The following is a 15653-nucleotide window of genomic DNA, read 5'->3' as shown; positions in this document are numbered from 1 at the left end:
TCCAACCACAGGTATTAGTTTTCAATCTGTGGCTACAAAGACAAAGTCGAATGCAGGCAACCAGAAGGAATTTTAAAAAGGAAAGAAAATCAGGTAGCCAAACAAGCAGTTTCAGGGCTGAGAAAGGAAAGGCAACCAATGGAAAGCCTCTGTCTAAGTCAGGTTGGCACTTTCAGTGCCAGGCTCAAAAACACACCCTGATCTGTCCTCCCCTGTCAATGAGAACCTATTTTGCCATGTTTCTACGTCTTAGAAAAGAAAGTCAGGTTTCTGATGGATCTGACCGCTCCATTCACCTCAGCCTCCTTGCCTGGTCTGCCCTGACTGTTCAGAACCCACCCCACACCCACACCCACCCATCCAACAGAATGGTCCCTCTCTGCCCCCTGCTAGGCATCACTGGCCTAGATGCTAGAGCCAAGATCTAGGTCAAGGACTCAGAGCTGCCCAAAGTAGGTTTCACTTTTAAAAAGACGTTCTAGGCTACCCCCGGAATGGGATGCTGCATCTGATGCCCACTTAAGTTCTGCCCTGGCTCCTGGTTCTAAGTGAAACAACTGAAAGTTAAGTTTGGAAGGAAGAGAGGAACAAGCCAATGAGCAACATTATCTGGTTCTGACCCAAACGGAACATGAACAGGAGCCCCGGCAGCGGAGGCAGCACAGGCCTAGGCAAAGCCAAGAGCCGACAACTCCCGGAGAGAGCCATGCCAACAGGCAGCAAGTCTTCCGTATCTTTTAGGGAGAGCGCTTAGCAGCAGCAGAAGTGATTTTTCTACTATGCATAATAGAGATGTAAAAAACCCTGATCTCACAAGCACCAAAAATTCCATCTCCAACGCAGAAAAGCCTTTCTAACAGAGAGGAGCTGAATTCTGCACAGAATCTATTATTCTGTGACAGGTGGTAGAGAGAGAAAGAAGACAGGCTAGACTTTAGCTTCAGGGCATGAAGGGAATACGTCCCAGTTCTGCTATTAAGAGGTAAGACCGGGCTGCTCTACCCGGACAGTCGCACCAAAAAAAAAAAAAAAAAAGGAGAGTGGCTTTCATAAGAAGGAGTTCATGTTTTCCTAAACCTTTGCTTTCTGCAGGAACCTCACAAGGAGAGCGAGCCAGGGGGAGTAGATTAACCCCAAGCTAACACTGGACAGTCGGCTGTGTCACTCCCAGCCCCAACCAATCTGCTAAAATGAATAAAAAATAACCCCGCCTAGCAAAGATCAAGACAACCTAGGGAAGACAGTACTAAGCCAGGTATCTACTAGCACTGCTAACTTCTACCTCTCACCATCGCCCTCCCGCCGCAATTGCTCCTTGTGACCCAGATTGTCAAACTGATCTCACCGAATCTGCGGAGGTGATTTTCAGAGGCCACAGAGAAGCGTGAGCCGCCGGCCTCCCGCGCGCGCCCCATCGCAGGGCCGGTCCCCCGGCCCGTCGGTGTCCCCAGCCCGGCCGTCCTCCCCAGGGTCGCCACCAGCACCCCGCACACGCCCGCCCGCCTCTCCAGGGCCCGACCTGGACCGCTCTCCTCGGCTCTCCAACGCGGAGTCTGCATCCTCCGTGCCCCGCGCCCGGCCCGCTGAGGACTGCGCTCCAGGATGCCGGCCCCAAGGCCACCCCCGCCGCCTCTTCTGCTGCTCCTCAGCCGAGGCGCGAGCAGACTGGACTGGGCGCGGGGACGCGGGACGCGGGGACGCGGGCCCGGCTCGCGCGGGATCTGGGCCGGGGCGGGAGGAGGCGCCGCCGCCGGGGTACCGGGGACGCCCTGTCACGCCCCCTGCGCCGCACACCGCGCGCCCCTCCCGCGGTCGGACCGGTGGCCACGCGCACCTCTCCCGCGGCCACCCCCTCGGCGCCGGGGTGGACTCGGGGCCACCTGGCGCTGCCTCCACAGCCAAGCCACCGATGCAGTGCCCCGCGAGCCCCAGCCCCGCGCCGGCCCCCTCCGGGGCCACGTTCCCAGCTGAGCTCCCGGGCCGCCCCCAGAGACAATGGCTCACCTCGCCTTCCCGCCCTCCGAGCTTCAGCTGGGCCACCGTCCCCCCTACCTGGGCAGTGAATGCGGTGACTGCCCCGTTTCACAGAAGTGAAGACCGAGGCCGGGGAGATGACAGGTCAGAGGGCCGAGGAAAGAAACCCGGCTGCTAATGGGGTCGAGGAGGGTCCAGGTTCCAATTGGCTAGAGACAGGCACAGACGAGAGAGACCAATTTCCTAGCCCGGAGCGGCCCCGGCCTCGTCCGCTCGGCCTCCGGGGTAGGAGCCTCCGCCCACGCCATCTCTGCCGCCGTCGCCGCCTCAGTCTTCCCGCGAAAGAGACAAAGAGCCGGCGCCCCAACCCGCGAAGCCGCGACGGCCGGGAGCGGGAGACCCGGGGATTCTGCCCTGGAACGAGGGGCGGGTGCAGGGAAGGCGAGATGGTGGCGTTCGGGCCGAGCCGCGGCGCGCCGGGCTGCATGGGCAGCGGGGCACGCGTGTGTGGGTCCCGCAGCCCCGGCGCGAAAGAGCAGTGGCCCCAGGCGGGAGCGTGCGGGTCCCGACCGACGGACGGGCGCTAGCGCGCGGTGGCCGGAGCTAGGCAGCTCCGCGGCAGATCGGTCGAGCCCTTGGGGCAGCGGCGCCGGGCGTGTCGGCCGCAGTCGCACTCACCGGATCGGAAGAAGGCCGCGATGTCGGCCAGGTCCTTGGCCGCCTCCTCGGACCCCTCGCCGGCACCGCCCCCGCAGCCCGAGCCCGCCGCGCTGGCCGCCGCGGCGGGGCCGGAGGACGCGGCGGGGGCGGCGGCGCCACTGCCGCTGCTGCCGCTCATGGCTGCGGCGGCGCCCGCGACCGCGCCCGCCTCGGGCCCCGCGCCCCTAGCGCCGCCCGCCGCCCGCTCCGCGCTGGGCCTGGCGGCGCCGAGCACCCAGCTGCCTGCGCCCGACGCGCGGACGCAGAGCCCGGGGGCAGCGGGGGGCGGCGGCGGCGGCTCGGCCCGAGGAGCGCACCCACATAGACGGGGACTCCGCCCGGGACCCGCGAGCCGGCCGCGGGGCGGGGGCGCGGAGTCACGGCCTCCGCGGCGTCGGCCGGAGTGCGGGCAGCAGCGCGGGCCGCCCGGGCACGCAGTCGCGAGGGCGGGGGCCCGTGGCCGGCGGGAGCTCCGGGATCACGGGAGCCGGCGGCTGCCGCGAGCCTCCATCTTGATTTCAATGGGGAAGGAAGGAGGGGGAGGGGGAAATCACGGCCGAGGGAACCCGGGTGAAAGGAAAAGGGAGAGCAGGGAACGGAGAGGAAGGGAAAAAAAGAGGGGCTTCGGGAATTTCCGGCGAAGCTCGTCAAGGGCCCGAGCTTGGGCTCGGCGGCGGGCGGAGCTTGGCGGGAGGGGAGGGGCCTCCTAGGAGGGGCGGGGCCGCGATGGGCAGCTGGGAGCTCGCAGGGCCCCGCGCGGAGGCTATGGGAGCGTTCGGCTCGGTTCGGTCTCCTTCACCGGGGCAGCGCCAAGCTTTGGAAGGAGCAGGAAAGCTGTAACCAGCCGGGGCGGACTTTTTGAAGCCCAGCATTGCGCCCCCAACCGGGGCGCTGGCTCCTGTAGCAGAGCGCGGTCCCCCAAGAGCCGACGAGTTTCGTCGTCTCGCTCGCAGGGCGGGGTGACGCGGGCCGGGGCGGGCGCTTCCCTTGTAGGCGCAGCTCCGGCCCTGGCTCGGGGAGGGGGCTTCTTAACAGTTGTGGAGTGAACGTAGAGAGCCTGAAAACAGGTAATCTGCTCCAGTCTCGGAGGCCACGGTATTCCTACGATACAAAGCTCTCCTGTAAAATGGGATTCTTCTCGGGGAATCCCTGTCTCCCAGGGGACTTTAGGCTGCCGAACCTCGGGTTCACGGCTCCTCCGCCCTTACTCCGCCGGAATGAATGGGGAAGATGACAGGAGCTGGGGAGACCAAAAGAAATGTTCCTTTGCAGAAGATCCTTGTCAAATCAGCGTTGGACGAATATTTTAGTTCAAAACGCCTATGCCCTGGGTACAAGGAGAGTGAAAGAATGGGTATCAGAGGTTGAAGGATCCAGTGCCGGAGGAAACAGACAGAAACAAGAGAGATGAAAAACAACTGGGTGATGAAACCACCACACGAGTATACTGGAAATAGACAAACATTAAAACGTGAATGCTGGCCATCAGATCTTCACCTTTGGAGTGGGAAGTTACAGACGGGAAGAGGCTAGAGTGATCTTTGTGGTACAGGATTAGAGTTGGAGACATCGGTTTGGACTCATGTTTAGGTCTATATCTATATTATATATCCATATGTATAATGAGTCTATGCAAATATTTGTAGATACAGGTTGCTACACATACATGTGTCGCCTTGCTTTGTCAGTTGAGTGGGCCTAGAAACAACACTATGTAACAACAAACAGACCTAGCGCTCTGATCTTTCGTTTAATACCATTCTCTAATAAAAGGAACCAGAGCTCCTTGGCTGATTCTAGGACCTGGACAGGAATATTCAAGGTGCGCCTGGAGCACCTTGTGCCAAGGAGTAAGGAATTTGCTCCCCTCCATGAAAAAAAAAAAAATTTTTTTGAGACGGGGCCAGGCTGGAGTGCAGTGGCACGATCTCAGCTCACTGCAACCTCTGACTCCTGGGTTCAAGTGATTCTCCTGCCTCAGCCCTCCGAGTAGATGGGACTACAGGCGCACACCACCACACCCGGCTAATTTTTGTATTTTTTTTTTAATAGAGACAGAGTTTCACCATGTTGGCCAAGATGGTCTCGAGATCCTGACCTTCTGATCTACCCACTTCAGCTTCCCAAAGTGCTGGGATTACAGGCATGAGCCACCGCACCCAGTGGAAAAAAAAAAATGTTTTTAATCAACAACAGCAATGATGAGAGTACCTCAAAGGGACACAGGAGCTAATTGAAAGCACTCCCAGTGGCCAAAGCTGAATCGATTCGAGCAAGAAAATAAAGCAGAATGTGATTATAACCAAAAGTATAAAATAAATATCCATGAGTCCGTAGTGATGTGAATAAATGATTAAGCAAATAAGGGGGATTAAGTAATATATAACATACATTTAAAAAATTAAATCAGTGGGATTAAATAAATACATTGGGAACAATTCTGAATAATTTATGTAGCTACTGTGCCCTCCATAAAATGGACTGGAACTCCCCTCTCTTAAACTGTGAACTGCCCATAGTAACTTCCTTCCAAAGAATACAAAATGGAAAGGGGGGGAAAAAACAGTAACTTTACAGTGGAGAAATGTGACAAACACTACCTCACCAGGTGGTCAAGATGAATAGCAGGAGCAAGAAGGCGTGTTGATAGTATGTATCCTTGATATGATGTAATGTGACCAGCATTTTACCTCTGTGGTCTTCCTCTCAAAAACCCATAGCTCCAATTCAATCATAAGAACAACAGTAGATGAATCCCAGCTGAGGGACATTCTACAAACAACCAGACCAGTACTCCCCAAAACTGCCTTGGTCATCAAAAATAAGGGAAGTCTGGAAAACTGTCACAGCCAAGAGGAGCCTGAGGACACAGGCTGACTAAATGCAATGTAGTGTTCTTGATGGGATCCTGGAACCACAAATGAACATTAGGTAAAAACTAAGAAAATCTGAAAAACATACAGACTTTAGTCAATACAATAAACCAACATTGCTTCTTTAATTATGAGAAATGTATCATACGAATAAAAGATGCTAATAATGAAAGAAACTTGGTGTGGGGTATATGGAAACTCTGTACAGACTTCACACGTTTTCTGTAAATGTCGGTCTATCCTAAAATAAAAGATTATGGCCAGGCGCAGTGGTCCACACCTGTAATCCCAGCTCTGGGAGGCCAAGGCAGGTGGATCACAAGGTCGAGAGATAGAGACCATCTTGGCCAATTTGGTGGAGCCCTGTCTCTGCTAAAAATATAAAAATTAGCTGGGCGTGGTGGCGTGCACCTATAGTCCCAGCTACTCAGGAGGCTGAGGCAGGAAAATAACTTGAACCCTGGAGGCGGATGTTGCAGTGAGCCGAGATCACGCCACTGCACTCCAGACTGGTGACAGGGCAAGATTCTGTCTCAAAAATAAACAAATACATAATAAACGTTTATTTTAAAAGTTATTGAAGAATAATGCAGTAGGTCCAAATTTCACAGGCCATGAGCTCACATGTGCTGACAACATTCCTTTGATTTTGCTTTCAGTTAATTTCTATCTCTAGCTCACACTGGCCCTATGGCAGAAAGCTTAAGTTTTAGTTTAGGGAAAACTCAATCTCTGGGGGTTTTCTTTGTCAGTTAGATGTTCCTCCCTCCCCCATCTTCTCCCCAAGGTTGTAGCCAAGCTCCCAGAGGCTTTCGCTCCAGGTGGCAGTAGGGAGGTACCTGGTCGTTGATCATCATGGATTTATGCTGGCATTGATGTACAGACATGTCCAACGTCAGTCCCTCCACCCTGGCATCCTGCCTGGATTGCAGGAATTGCTCAGGCCTTGCCTTCTGCTGTTACTTCTCTCCCAACCATGGGAACTCTGGAAGTCAGCTGGCAGTCAGTGCCACTCCTGAGCTATTCCCGGCCACCCAGGAAAATAATCAGCTGTTCACTGGAGTGCCCAGTCCTTCCCCACCCCAACCCCCAGCAAGGCTCCCTCCCCAACCAGTCTTAGAAAACAAGACTAAGATCTCTGCCTTCCCATCCCTCAAGCCTATCTGGGTACAAGCTCTTTTCTCAGAGGCTCATCAGGGTTTGACACTATCCATCTCCTTTCCCCCGTATTAAAGAATATTTACATCCTCTCCAGAAAGAAAACCTCACTCCAGTTTTATCATGCTTTCTTCAAAATCTACTGGGTTTTTTGTCATAAACTTTGTGTTCTTGAGGAAACTCAGCTTTAATATTCAAAAATGTTTCCCCCCCAATTATTCCTTCTGCCATGAATTCCGAAGTGTCTCTTAAAATTCAGAAGCCAAGTGCCAACTTATTTTTTCTCTTTGCATCCCTCCCATAACCCTACCATGCAGATTGTGAATACAGAGTCACCTCTTTGCTGCCAAAATGGTGGAGAAAGGTCAAGAATTTGAAAAAGTCAAAACTTCTTAGGAGAGAGTAACAGAGTGGATGAAATGCTGCTGCAGAAAGATTGGCAATACCGTAGTGGTGGTGCCTGGTAAGTGACAACTGGAAAAGACTGACTCTCATTGGAGGATTCTTGGGTGGAGGCAAGCTCTGGGGGTGGGAGTTGGCCTGAAAGGGAATGTGGCTGAGTGGTAATAACTGCTAAGGATGTTAGGGAATCGCCATGTCTGGGGAATGGTGCGGATTTGGGAAAATGAGCTCTCTAGGGTAGGGACTCAGATTTTGACCAGTTCTGTCTCAGGGAGAGTCCATTCCAAGAACACGGTATAGAAGATTTTTGTCTGAGTGTGGGACTTGCATGCAGGCTTACCTAGATTGCAGTAAGAGAAAGAGGCCGCACACAGGTTTTTCCCTTCTGCTATCTGAGCATGTGGAGGGGGGATCTAAACAGGGTTTTGTGACAGCTGCTGTTGATTCTGCACAACCTTCAAAATTCAGCTCAAATTTCATCGCCTCTCATGAACCTCTGTAGCCCTATTCGTAGGAATGGGGCCTTGAGAATTGTCAGCTGGTCATCAGGGTGGATTGGTAAAGAGTCTTTTGGGTTCTTCCCACCAGTGTTTTTTCCAGTCACTGGAATACCACAGGTAGAAGAGGGAATTAGGACGAATGTGCCTAATAAAGAACCAGGGGATGGAATTTAGGAGCATCTGAGGTATGTGTATGTGCACATGTGTGTGTATGTGCCTGTGTGTGCAGGTGTGTTTGTGTGTGTACAGATGCTTTTCCTTCCATAGATGTTGGGTTGTAATTAATGAAGATCTTGATCTGGTAGCAGGAAAATCCAGAAATTCAGGAAAAAAAAGATAAAGGTAGATTTGGCTCTGAGGTGAGCTGAAATTTGGAAGTTGCAAGGAAGGTTTTATTATTACTAGTATATAAATGAGAGATATATAGGAGAAGTGACAATGTCTATATTTGCTGCCTTGGCTTCCAATTGATCAATTTTACAGTATTGTTGCTTAAAAGCAGCTGACCTGCTGTTCTTGGCCAGTAATTCAAAGAATTCCAAATTGAGCCCCCAGCCTGAAATCTGCAGGATCTGAAATTCTACCTGGTGAGATTCATTCATTCTGATCCTGGCCAACTTTTGGTCTTCCAGATTTCTCTTTAAAGGATAAATACTCCTGGGAATGCTAACACCTTAAGCCTTTATCACTTAATACCTCATAGAGAAGATTAGTGGATTAGCCGAGCATTGGTCCAAAGTAATGAGGGATAAAAGAAAGAAAAGAGTGTTGGAAGGCACCAGTGGAAAAAAAAAAAAAGCACTGGCCAGGCACAGTGGCTCATGCCTATAATCTCAACACTGAGAAGGTGAGAGAATAGCTTGAGACCAGGAGTTTGAGGCTGCAGTGAGCTCTGATTGAACCACTGCACTCCAGCCAGGGTGACAGAGCAAGACCTCATCTCAAAAAAAAAAAAAAAAAAAGCAAAAAGCATTGACTTTGCTTGTGCCTAGAGCTGGTCTTACTGCTTCTGTCTTGTGTAGAACCTGGGCAAGGTCTTCCCTAGTGCATTTGCAACAGTGATGAAGGTTTTTATATTCGAGGCTCACTGATTACTTACTGAAGGCCTCCCATTGCATGCAGGAAGCCATCTAAAGACTCCATGTCCAGTTTTAGACTATTCTAGAAGCCTCAATTTATTTATGCAGTAAACATGTACTGAGCTCCTACTATATGGAAGATGCTCTTTTAAGCACCAGTGAACAAAACCAGCCAACATTCTTGCCCTCGAAGAACTTACTTTGTCATAGGGTGGATGGGTGTGACAGACAATAAGCAAATAAGTAAAATGCATTATGGCCAAATGTAATAAGTGCAGTGGAGAAGAATAAGACAGGAAAAGGGGTGAAGTCTGAGGGACAGAGCAGTGCAACATTTGATGGGACACTTGAGCAAAGATCAGAAAGAGGTGAGACAGTGAGGGTGTACATCTGGGCTGGACATGGTGGCTCACACCTGTAATCCCAGCACTTTGGGAGGCCAAGGCAGGTGGATCACCTGAGGTCAGGAGTTCAAGACTAGTCTGGCTAACATGGTGAAACCCTGTCTCTACTGAAAATACAAAAATAAACCAGGTGCAGTGGTGCAAGTCTGTAGTCCTAGCTATTTGGGAGGCTGAGGCAGGAGAATTGCTTGAACCTGGGAAGCAGAGGTTGTAGTGAGCCAATACGCCACTGCATTCCAGCCCAGGAGACAGAGACTCCATCTCAAAAAAAAGAAAATGCTCAGATTGCTCATGCCTGCAATCCTAGCATTTTGGGAGACCAAGGTAGGCGGATTGCCTGAGCTCAGGAGTTCAAGACCAGCCTGGCAACACGGTGAAACCCCACCTCTACTGAAATACAAAAAATTGGGCCGGGCGCAGTGGCTCACGCCTGTAATCCCAGCACTTTGGGAGGCCGAGGCGGGTGGATCACGAGGTCAAGAGATCGAGACCATCCTGGTCAACATGGTGAAACCCCGTCTCTACTAAAATACAAAAAATTAGCTGGGCACAGTGGCGCATGCCTGTAATCCCAGCTACTCAGGAGGCTGAGGCAGCAGAATTGCCTGAACCCAGGAGGCGGAGGTTGCGGTGAGCCGAGATCGTGCCATTGCACTCCAGCCTGGGTAACAAGAGCAAAACTCCGTCTCAAAAAAAAAAAAAAAATACAAAAAATTAGCTGGGCATGGTGGCCTGCACCTGTAGTCCCGGCTACTCGGGAGGCTGAGGCAAAATAATTGCTTGAACCTGGGAGGCGGAGGTTGCATTGAGCTGAGATCAAGCCACTGCACTCCAGCCTGGGCTACAGAGTGAAATTCCATCTCAAAATAAAGAGAGAGAGCGTACATCTGAGAAGAGGACTTAAGGGAGTTGAAACGGCAAATGCAAAGGCCCTGAGCAGGAGCATGCGCTGCTATTTAGAGAACATAGGGGATGTCACTGCAGTTGAGGGAGGTTGGGTGTCGGGGAAGAACAGGGGATCTGGTTGGTGAGGAGCAGGAATCTCAGCAGGTGCTCTGTAAGGACTCTACCTTTTCATAAGAATGTGGTTGCAGATGTGCATTGATGTGTGGGAAGATTCTAAGTGATTTTAGGTTGAAAGATTATGTGGACTCATTAGAATGTTCAGGAATAAAGCAGAAGTTTGCAAAAAGTTTTGTAAAAGATGGCCATGGGCTTTCTCTAGAAACCAGCTACTGTCATCTCCCAGGGGAGAAGTCTAGGTAAGATGCTCAAGGACCACCACACCAAGTGATGGGACTCCTGCCCAGGGCTGGGAGAGCAGGGATACCCCCCGCGGAGGTAACAGCAAGGCAGTGGGAATTGACCCCATCATTGCTGCTCGCCCCTACAGCCAACTCAACTTGGTCTGTAACCACACCCCAGAGGACTTCTTCCCTCACAAGGTGAGGGGACCTGCCCATGAACCTATCTCCTCCTCCCATCCACCTGCCAGGTCTCAGGGACCAAGAGAAGAGAATGCAGCCACAGCTCGAAAATCACTTCTTAGAGAGCACTTCCTCTCCAGCCTATTTTTACTTTGTGTTTATTTATCTTCTGGCTCAAGGGCTGCACAAAGCAGCAAGGAAACCCAGTGGGTGGATTGGATTTGTTTTCAAAACCAGTGCAGTTAACTGTCTTCTTCTAAAGACACGAGGATAGATATTGTCATGGAGGGAAAAGAAGCCCCAAGAAGAAGTGGTTTTCAGTCCTAGCTCTGATAAACCGACTAGCTATGTGATCCTGGGCAAGCTAAAGAACTAAATCTTGCTTGTTTGGCCCTTGCCTTCAGGAAAACCAAGTCCCCAAGGACAATCACACTTGCAGTCATTAGTTATATCACATAACTCTCATCTGTCTCCTCCTCCATCTCTACCTCCCTTCATCAAGGGGCAAGAAAGCACCTCAAGACTGAACTCATTCCTATGTGAATTACAAAACTTGGAGAAAAAAAGAAAGGAGTGGAACAATTGGGCAGTAGAGGAAATGTGGGGGTGGGAAGAATGGGCATGGAGGGCAGGGAGATGGGGCATTGTCCTCATTCTAATCTGGGTATTAGTCCATTCTCACACTGCTGTGAAGAAATACGCTAGACTGGGTAATGTATAAAGGAAAGGTTTAATTGACTCAGTTCCACAGGGCTGAGGAGGCCTCAGGAAACTTACAATCACAGCAGTATGGGAAGCAAACACGTCCTTCTTCACAAGGCAGCAGGAGAGAGAAGACTGAGAGCCAAGAGAAGGGAGAAGCCCCTCATAAAACCATCAGATCTTGTGAGAACTTACTATCAAGAGAATAGTATGGGGGAAACCACGCCATGATTCAATTACCTCCCACCAGATCCCTCCCGCCACACGTGGGAATTATAGGAACTGCAATTCAAGATGAGATTTGAGTAAAGACACAGCCAAACCATATCAGTACCCATCCTCTTTGCTTACCTCTTTCTAATCGCCTCCCTTTTTCTGAGATCATCTGGGGGGCTCTATAGCTATAAGCACCTCATCAGAAAGGAGATCAGTTCCAGAGAATAGTTCCAGGTCACAGACTCTTTCTGAGCAAATGGCTGTGGCTTTGGAGCAGAGTTGGGGAGAGGGCAGAGAGCACCTCTCCACATCCTGGGACAGAGTTCATGTAGCTCACAGTCAGCGGGGTGGAGACAGCTAGTGAGCCATCACCTTTGCTTCTCAAGGATGGACCATGGGCCAGCTGAGGGCAAGTGGGGAATGGGGAGTCATGGACCAAGAGCAACTTAAAGGGGGCAATGAATGGGAGCATGACCAAGCATTTGAATAGTGCTGCTCCTAGCCCTGATTCCCTTGCACAAGGTTGATTTGCCAAATTTCAGCATCAGTCAAATCTCCACTTTTCTGTCTTTCTACAGCTAGAGTTAAAGATTCTGGAAGGTGCAATGGGGATATCTGGGAGTAACTGCAGGGATTAACAACTGCCCCAACTCTATGCATCACAACCCTCCTTGCACCCCCACTCCCTCCCTCTCCTGAAAACACCACTAACTGCACTTCTATCTCTGGACAAGCAAGGTGACCTCAGTGATCCCGAGGCAACCGTGAGGAATCCCACTCAGGTCTTGAGTGAGGCACCATGCAAAGTCAGATCAGGGAGGAGAGGTAACCTGGACCCCTGTCCTTGTGCTCTGCTCCCTGCTGGGGAGGGTCCCTGTGGGGTCATGCTCGAGAGAGCCATGCTTACAGGGCTCATGGAGGGGCAACCACTAGTGGCACATCTGGATGGCTGCCCACAGCACAGTCTTAACTGGAACCCAGGAACATATATAAGCTTCCTTATATTTCCAAAATCCAAAAGTTCTGAAAACCAATATTTTTTTGTAATACTTTGGGTGTCAAAAACTGACTTAATATTACCGGAGGCCATATACACTTTATCCTATTTAGGTTGAATCATAGTATTTTTGCAGCAGATATATTGAAGAGTGTCTATGAACTTCAAAAAGGGTCAGAATTCTGAAATCTATCAGACTCCTAAAGTCTCAAATAGGGAAATGTAGACATAAAGCTTGTATACAAATGGCCAGTAGGTACATGAAAGGACACTCAGCATAACTAGCCACCTGGGCAATGCAAACCAAGCCAGCATGAGATACCACTTCACCCCCACTGGAATGGCTAAAATAAAGACAGCCAACAGCAAGTGACAAGGCTGTAGAGAGACTGAAATCCTCATTCATTGCTGGCAGGAATGTAAAACGGTACAGTCACTTTAGAAAACAGTTTGGAAGTTATCCAAATGTTAAACATTGAGTTAGCATATGACCTAGGTAATCCACGCTTAGGTATTTATTCAAGATAAATGAAAACATACATATGTCCCCACAAAAACCTGTCCACAAATGTTCTTTGTGTTTTGGGTTTTTGGTTTTTTGATATGGGGTCTTGCTCTGTCACCCAGGCTGGAGTGCAGTGACACAATCATGGCTTACTGCAGCCTTCAACTCCTGGGCTTAATTGATTCTCCCACCTCAGTCTCCTGTGTAGCTGGGACTACAGGCATGCACCACCACATCCAGCTAATTTTTTGTATTTTTCGTATTTTTTTTTTTTTTTTTTTTTTTTTTTGGTAGAGATGGAGTTGCACTACATTTCCCAGGCTGGTCTTAAACTCCTGGGCTAAAGCAATCCACCCACCTCGACCCCACAAAGTGCTGGGATTATAGGTGTGAGCCACCATGCCCAGATGCAAATGTTCTCAGTAGCATTATTCATAATAGCCAAAAAATGGAAATAACCCAAATGTCATTCCACTGATGATTGTATAAAGAAAATGTTGTATATTTATATAATTGAATATTATTCAACCATAAAAAGGATAAAGTATTGATACATTTACAACCTGAATGAACCATGAGAACATTGTGCTAAGTAAAAGAAGCCAGATACAATAGGTCACATTGCGTATGATTTTGTTTATATGAAGTATCCAAAATAAGGAAATCCATGGAGGTAAAAAGTAGATTGGTGGTTGCCAGAAGCTGGCAAAGGGAGGAAAGGGGAGTAAAACTAAATGTGTACAGAGCTGGCTTTATTTTTATTTTTTGAGATGGAGTCTTGCTCTGTCACCCAGGCTGGAGTGCAGTGGCACGATCTTGGCTCACTGCAACCTCTGCCTCCCAGGTTCAAGTGATTCTTTTGCCTCAGCCTCCCGAGTAGCTGGACTACAGGTGTGTGCCACCACACCCAGATAATTTTTGTATTTTTAGTGGAAACGGGGTTTCACTATGTTGACCAGGATGGTCTCGATCTCTTAACCTCATGATCTGCCCACCTTGGCCTCCCAAAGTGCTGGGATTACAGGCATGAGCCACCATGCCCGATTGCACAGAGGTTCTTTTATAGGAGATGAAAATGTTCTAAGATTAGATGGTGGTGACAGCTGCACAACCCTGTGAATATTCTAAAATGTGAACTGTATACTTTAAATGAGTGAATTGTCTGGCATATAAATTATATTTCAAAAAAGCTGTATAAACATAAATACATAAAAGTCTAGACTAATAGATTACAGTTCTAGCTAATTCAAAACAAAGCAGTAGAATGTCAGGGAATCTCAGAACATTCTCAGGCCCTAAAATAAATGATAAAAAGGTCAAACTAGCCAGAAACAGGCTGCCACAGTAGTACAGGCTTTCACAGGGGATTCCTCCCAGTAGGCAAAATAATACACCAACAACCAAACAACCATGAGCCTCATCACCCTCATCTGCCCGGCCTCACGGAGGCAGCTGAAAAATCTCCCTTGGCAGGTGCTGTCCTTGTTCAGCTGCAATGTAGGATGCTTTCCCTCCAACAGCCAGAATGGATGAAGGGATCTTCTACGTGCTTTCCTAAAGGAGAGGTTGTTTCCACTGAGCTCCGCAGTCTTACACAGGCTGTGTAGCTGGCAGCTACATTCACTCTTCAGCCCAGTGCCGAAGAAGTGGCAGAATGGCAGGAGAGGATTGTAACAAAACCTGAGGAAACATAAACGTTTCTGGAGATTGTGGACTATGAGGCTAATAAACGGCTCTAGGGACGTCTCTGGATGCAGTGGTTTCATCCTGACAACCCAGAGCTTGCAAGAGAGGAAGCCAGGGAATAAACACCTGACCTCTCTCTCCTCCCACTATCACTTCTTCTGCTGGCATCTCCCATTCGTAGCACCACCAGGAGCCAGAGAGCAAGGGAGTCCATGGCTGGGCCCACAGCAGTCATCCTCCTGAGGACACGGTGAGGTGGAGGAAGGCAGAGAGCAGATACAGTGGGCTAAAGGAGGACATGCAGGAGGACATCCAGTACAATCATGAAATCGCTCTGGCATTTGGGGGTAATAAATCAGTCAACAGACACTCAACCCCTCTCTGAGCATGACACTGTGCATGGAGCTCTAAGTGAGAAGACATAGTTGGAAAGATAAGACCCATTCACTTGGCAAGACAATTTTGATTACAAAACAGAATATGCATTCAAATGAGTAGAAGACACAATAAATGTCAAAGAAACTCAGAGTGGGGGGAAACCCTTCTTGCACTGGGTTGATGAAGGAAAAACTCCTAGGTCAGAATTGTATTGCTTTTGGCCAAGGACCAAGACTCACAGTACAAAGAATAAGTACAATGTGATCTTTTAAACAAACTTGGAGATAAACTATCTGTGTGGAATAAAGAGAAAGTGACTTCTGAGCATAGACGTCAGTAAACGTTTTAGGCAGAATTTCAGAAAGAATGCATTACGCGCCTGGCGTGGTAGCTCACACCTGTAATCCCAGCACTTTGGGAGGCCAAAGCAGGCAGATCACGAGGTCAGGTGAGCAAGACCATCCTGGCCAACGTGGTGAAACCCTGTCTGTACTAAAAATATAAAAATTAGCTGGGTGTGGTGGTGCGCGCCTGTAGTCCCAACTACTGGGGAGGCTGAGGCAGGAGAATTGCTTGAACCCAGGAGGCAGAGGTTGCAGTGAGTGGAGATCACTCCACTGCACTCCAGCCAGGCAACAGAGCAAGACTCCGTT

At 50.0% G+C, this 15653-nt stretch overlaps 1 protein-coding gene and 1 long non-coding RNA gene across 3 annotated transcripts in view; one reads left to right on the top strand and one right to left on the bottom strand.

Annotated features, from left to right (window-relative positions):
• Positions 1 to 3196, bottom strand: part of TRIO (trio Rho guanine nucleotide exchange factor) — a 371777-nt gene extending 368581 nt beyond the window's left edge. The window contains exon 1 of one of the 2 annotated variants that reach the window (XM_064375877.1): positions 2653 to 3196. In XM_064375877.1, the coding sequence (XP_064231947.1) occupies positions 2653 to 2812 (160 nt within the window). In that variant the 5' untranslated portion in view covers positions 2813 to 3196. The remainder of the gene's footprint in view (positions 1 to 2652) is intronic. The other variant, XM_064375878.1, reaches the window with a different exon arrangement.
• Positions 3197 to 7029: 3833 nt separating this feature from the next.
• LOC135274766 (uncharacterized) overlaps positions 7030 to 15653 on the top strand; it is a 130088-nt gene continuing 121464 nt past the window's right edge. The window contains exon 1 of the long non-coding RNA XR_010342518.1: positions 7030 to 7167. This is a non-coding gene — a long non-coding RNA (uncharacterized LOC135274766). The remainder of the gene's footprint in view (positions 7168 to 15653) is intronic.

This window comes from Aotus nancymaae, unplaced genomic scaffold, assembly GCF_030222135.1.
Source record: "Aotus nancymaae isolate 86718 unplaced genomic scaffold, 86718_ANA_hifiasm-v0.15.2.pri h1tg000014l, whole genome shotgun sequence".
Classification (NCBI taxonomy): Eukaryota; Metazoa; Chordata; class Mammalia; order Primates; family Aotidae; genus Aotus; species Aotus nancymaae.
Note: the sequence above shows the minus strand (reverse complement) of the source record. Positions and strands in the feature narration are given on the sequence as shown.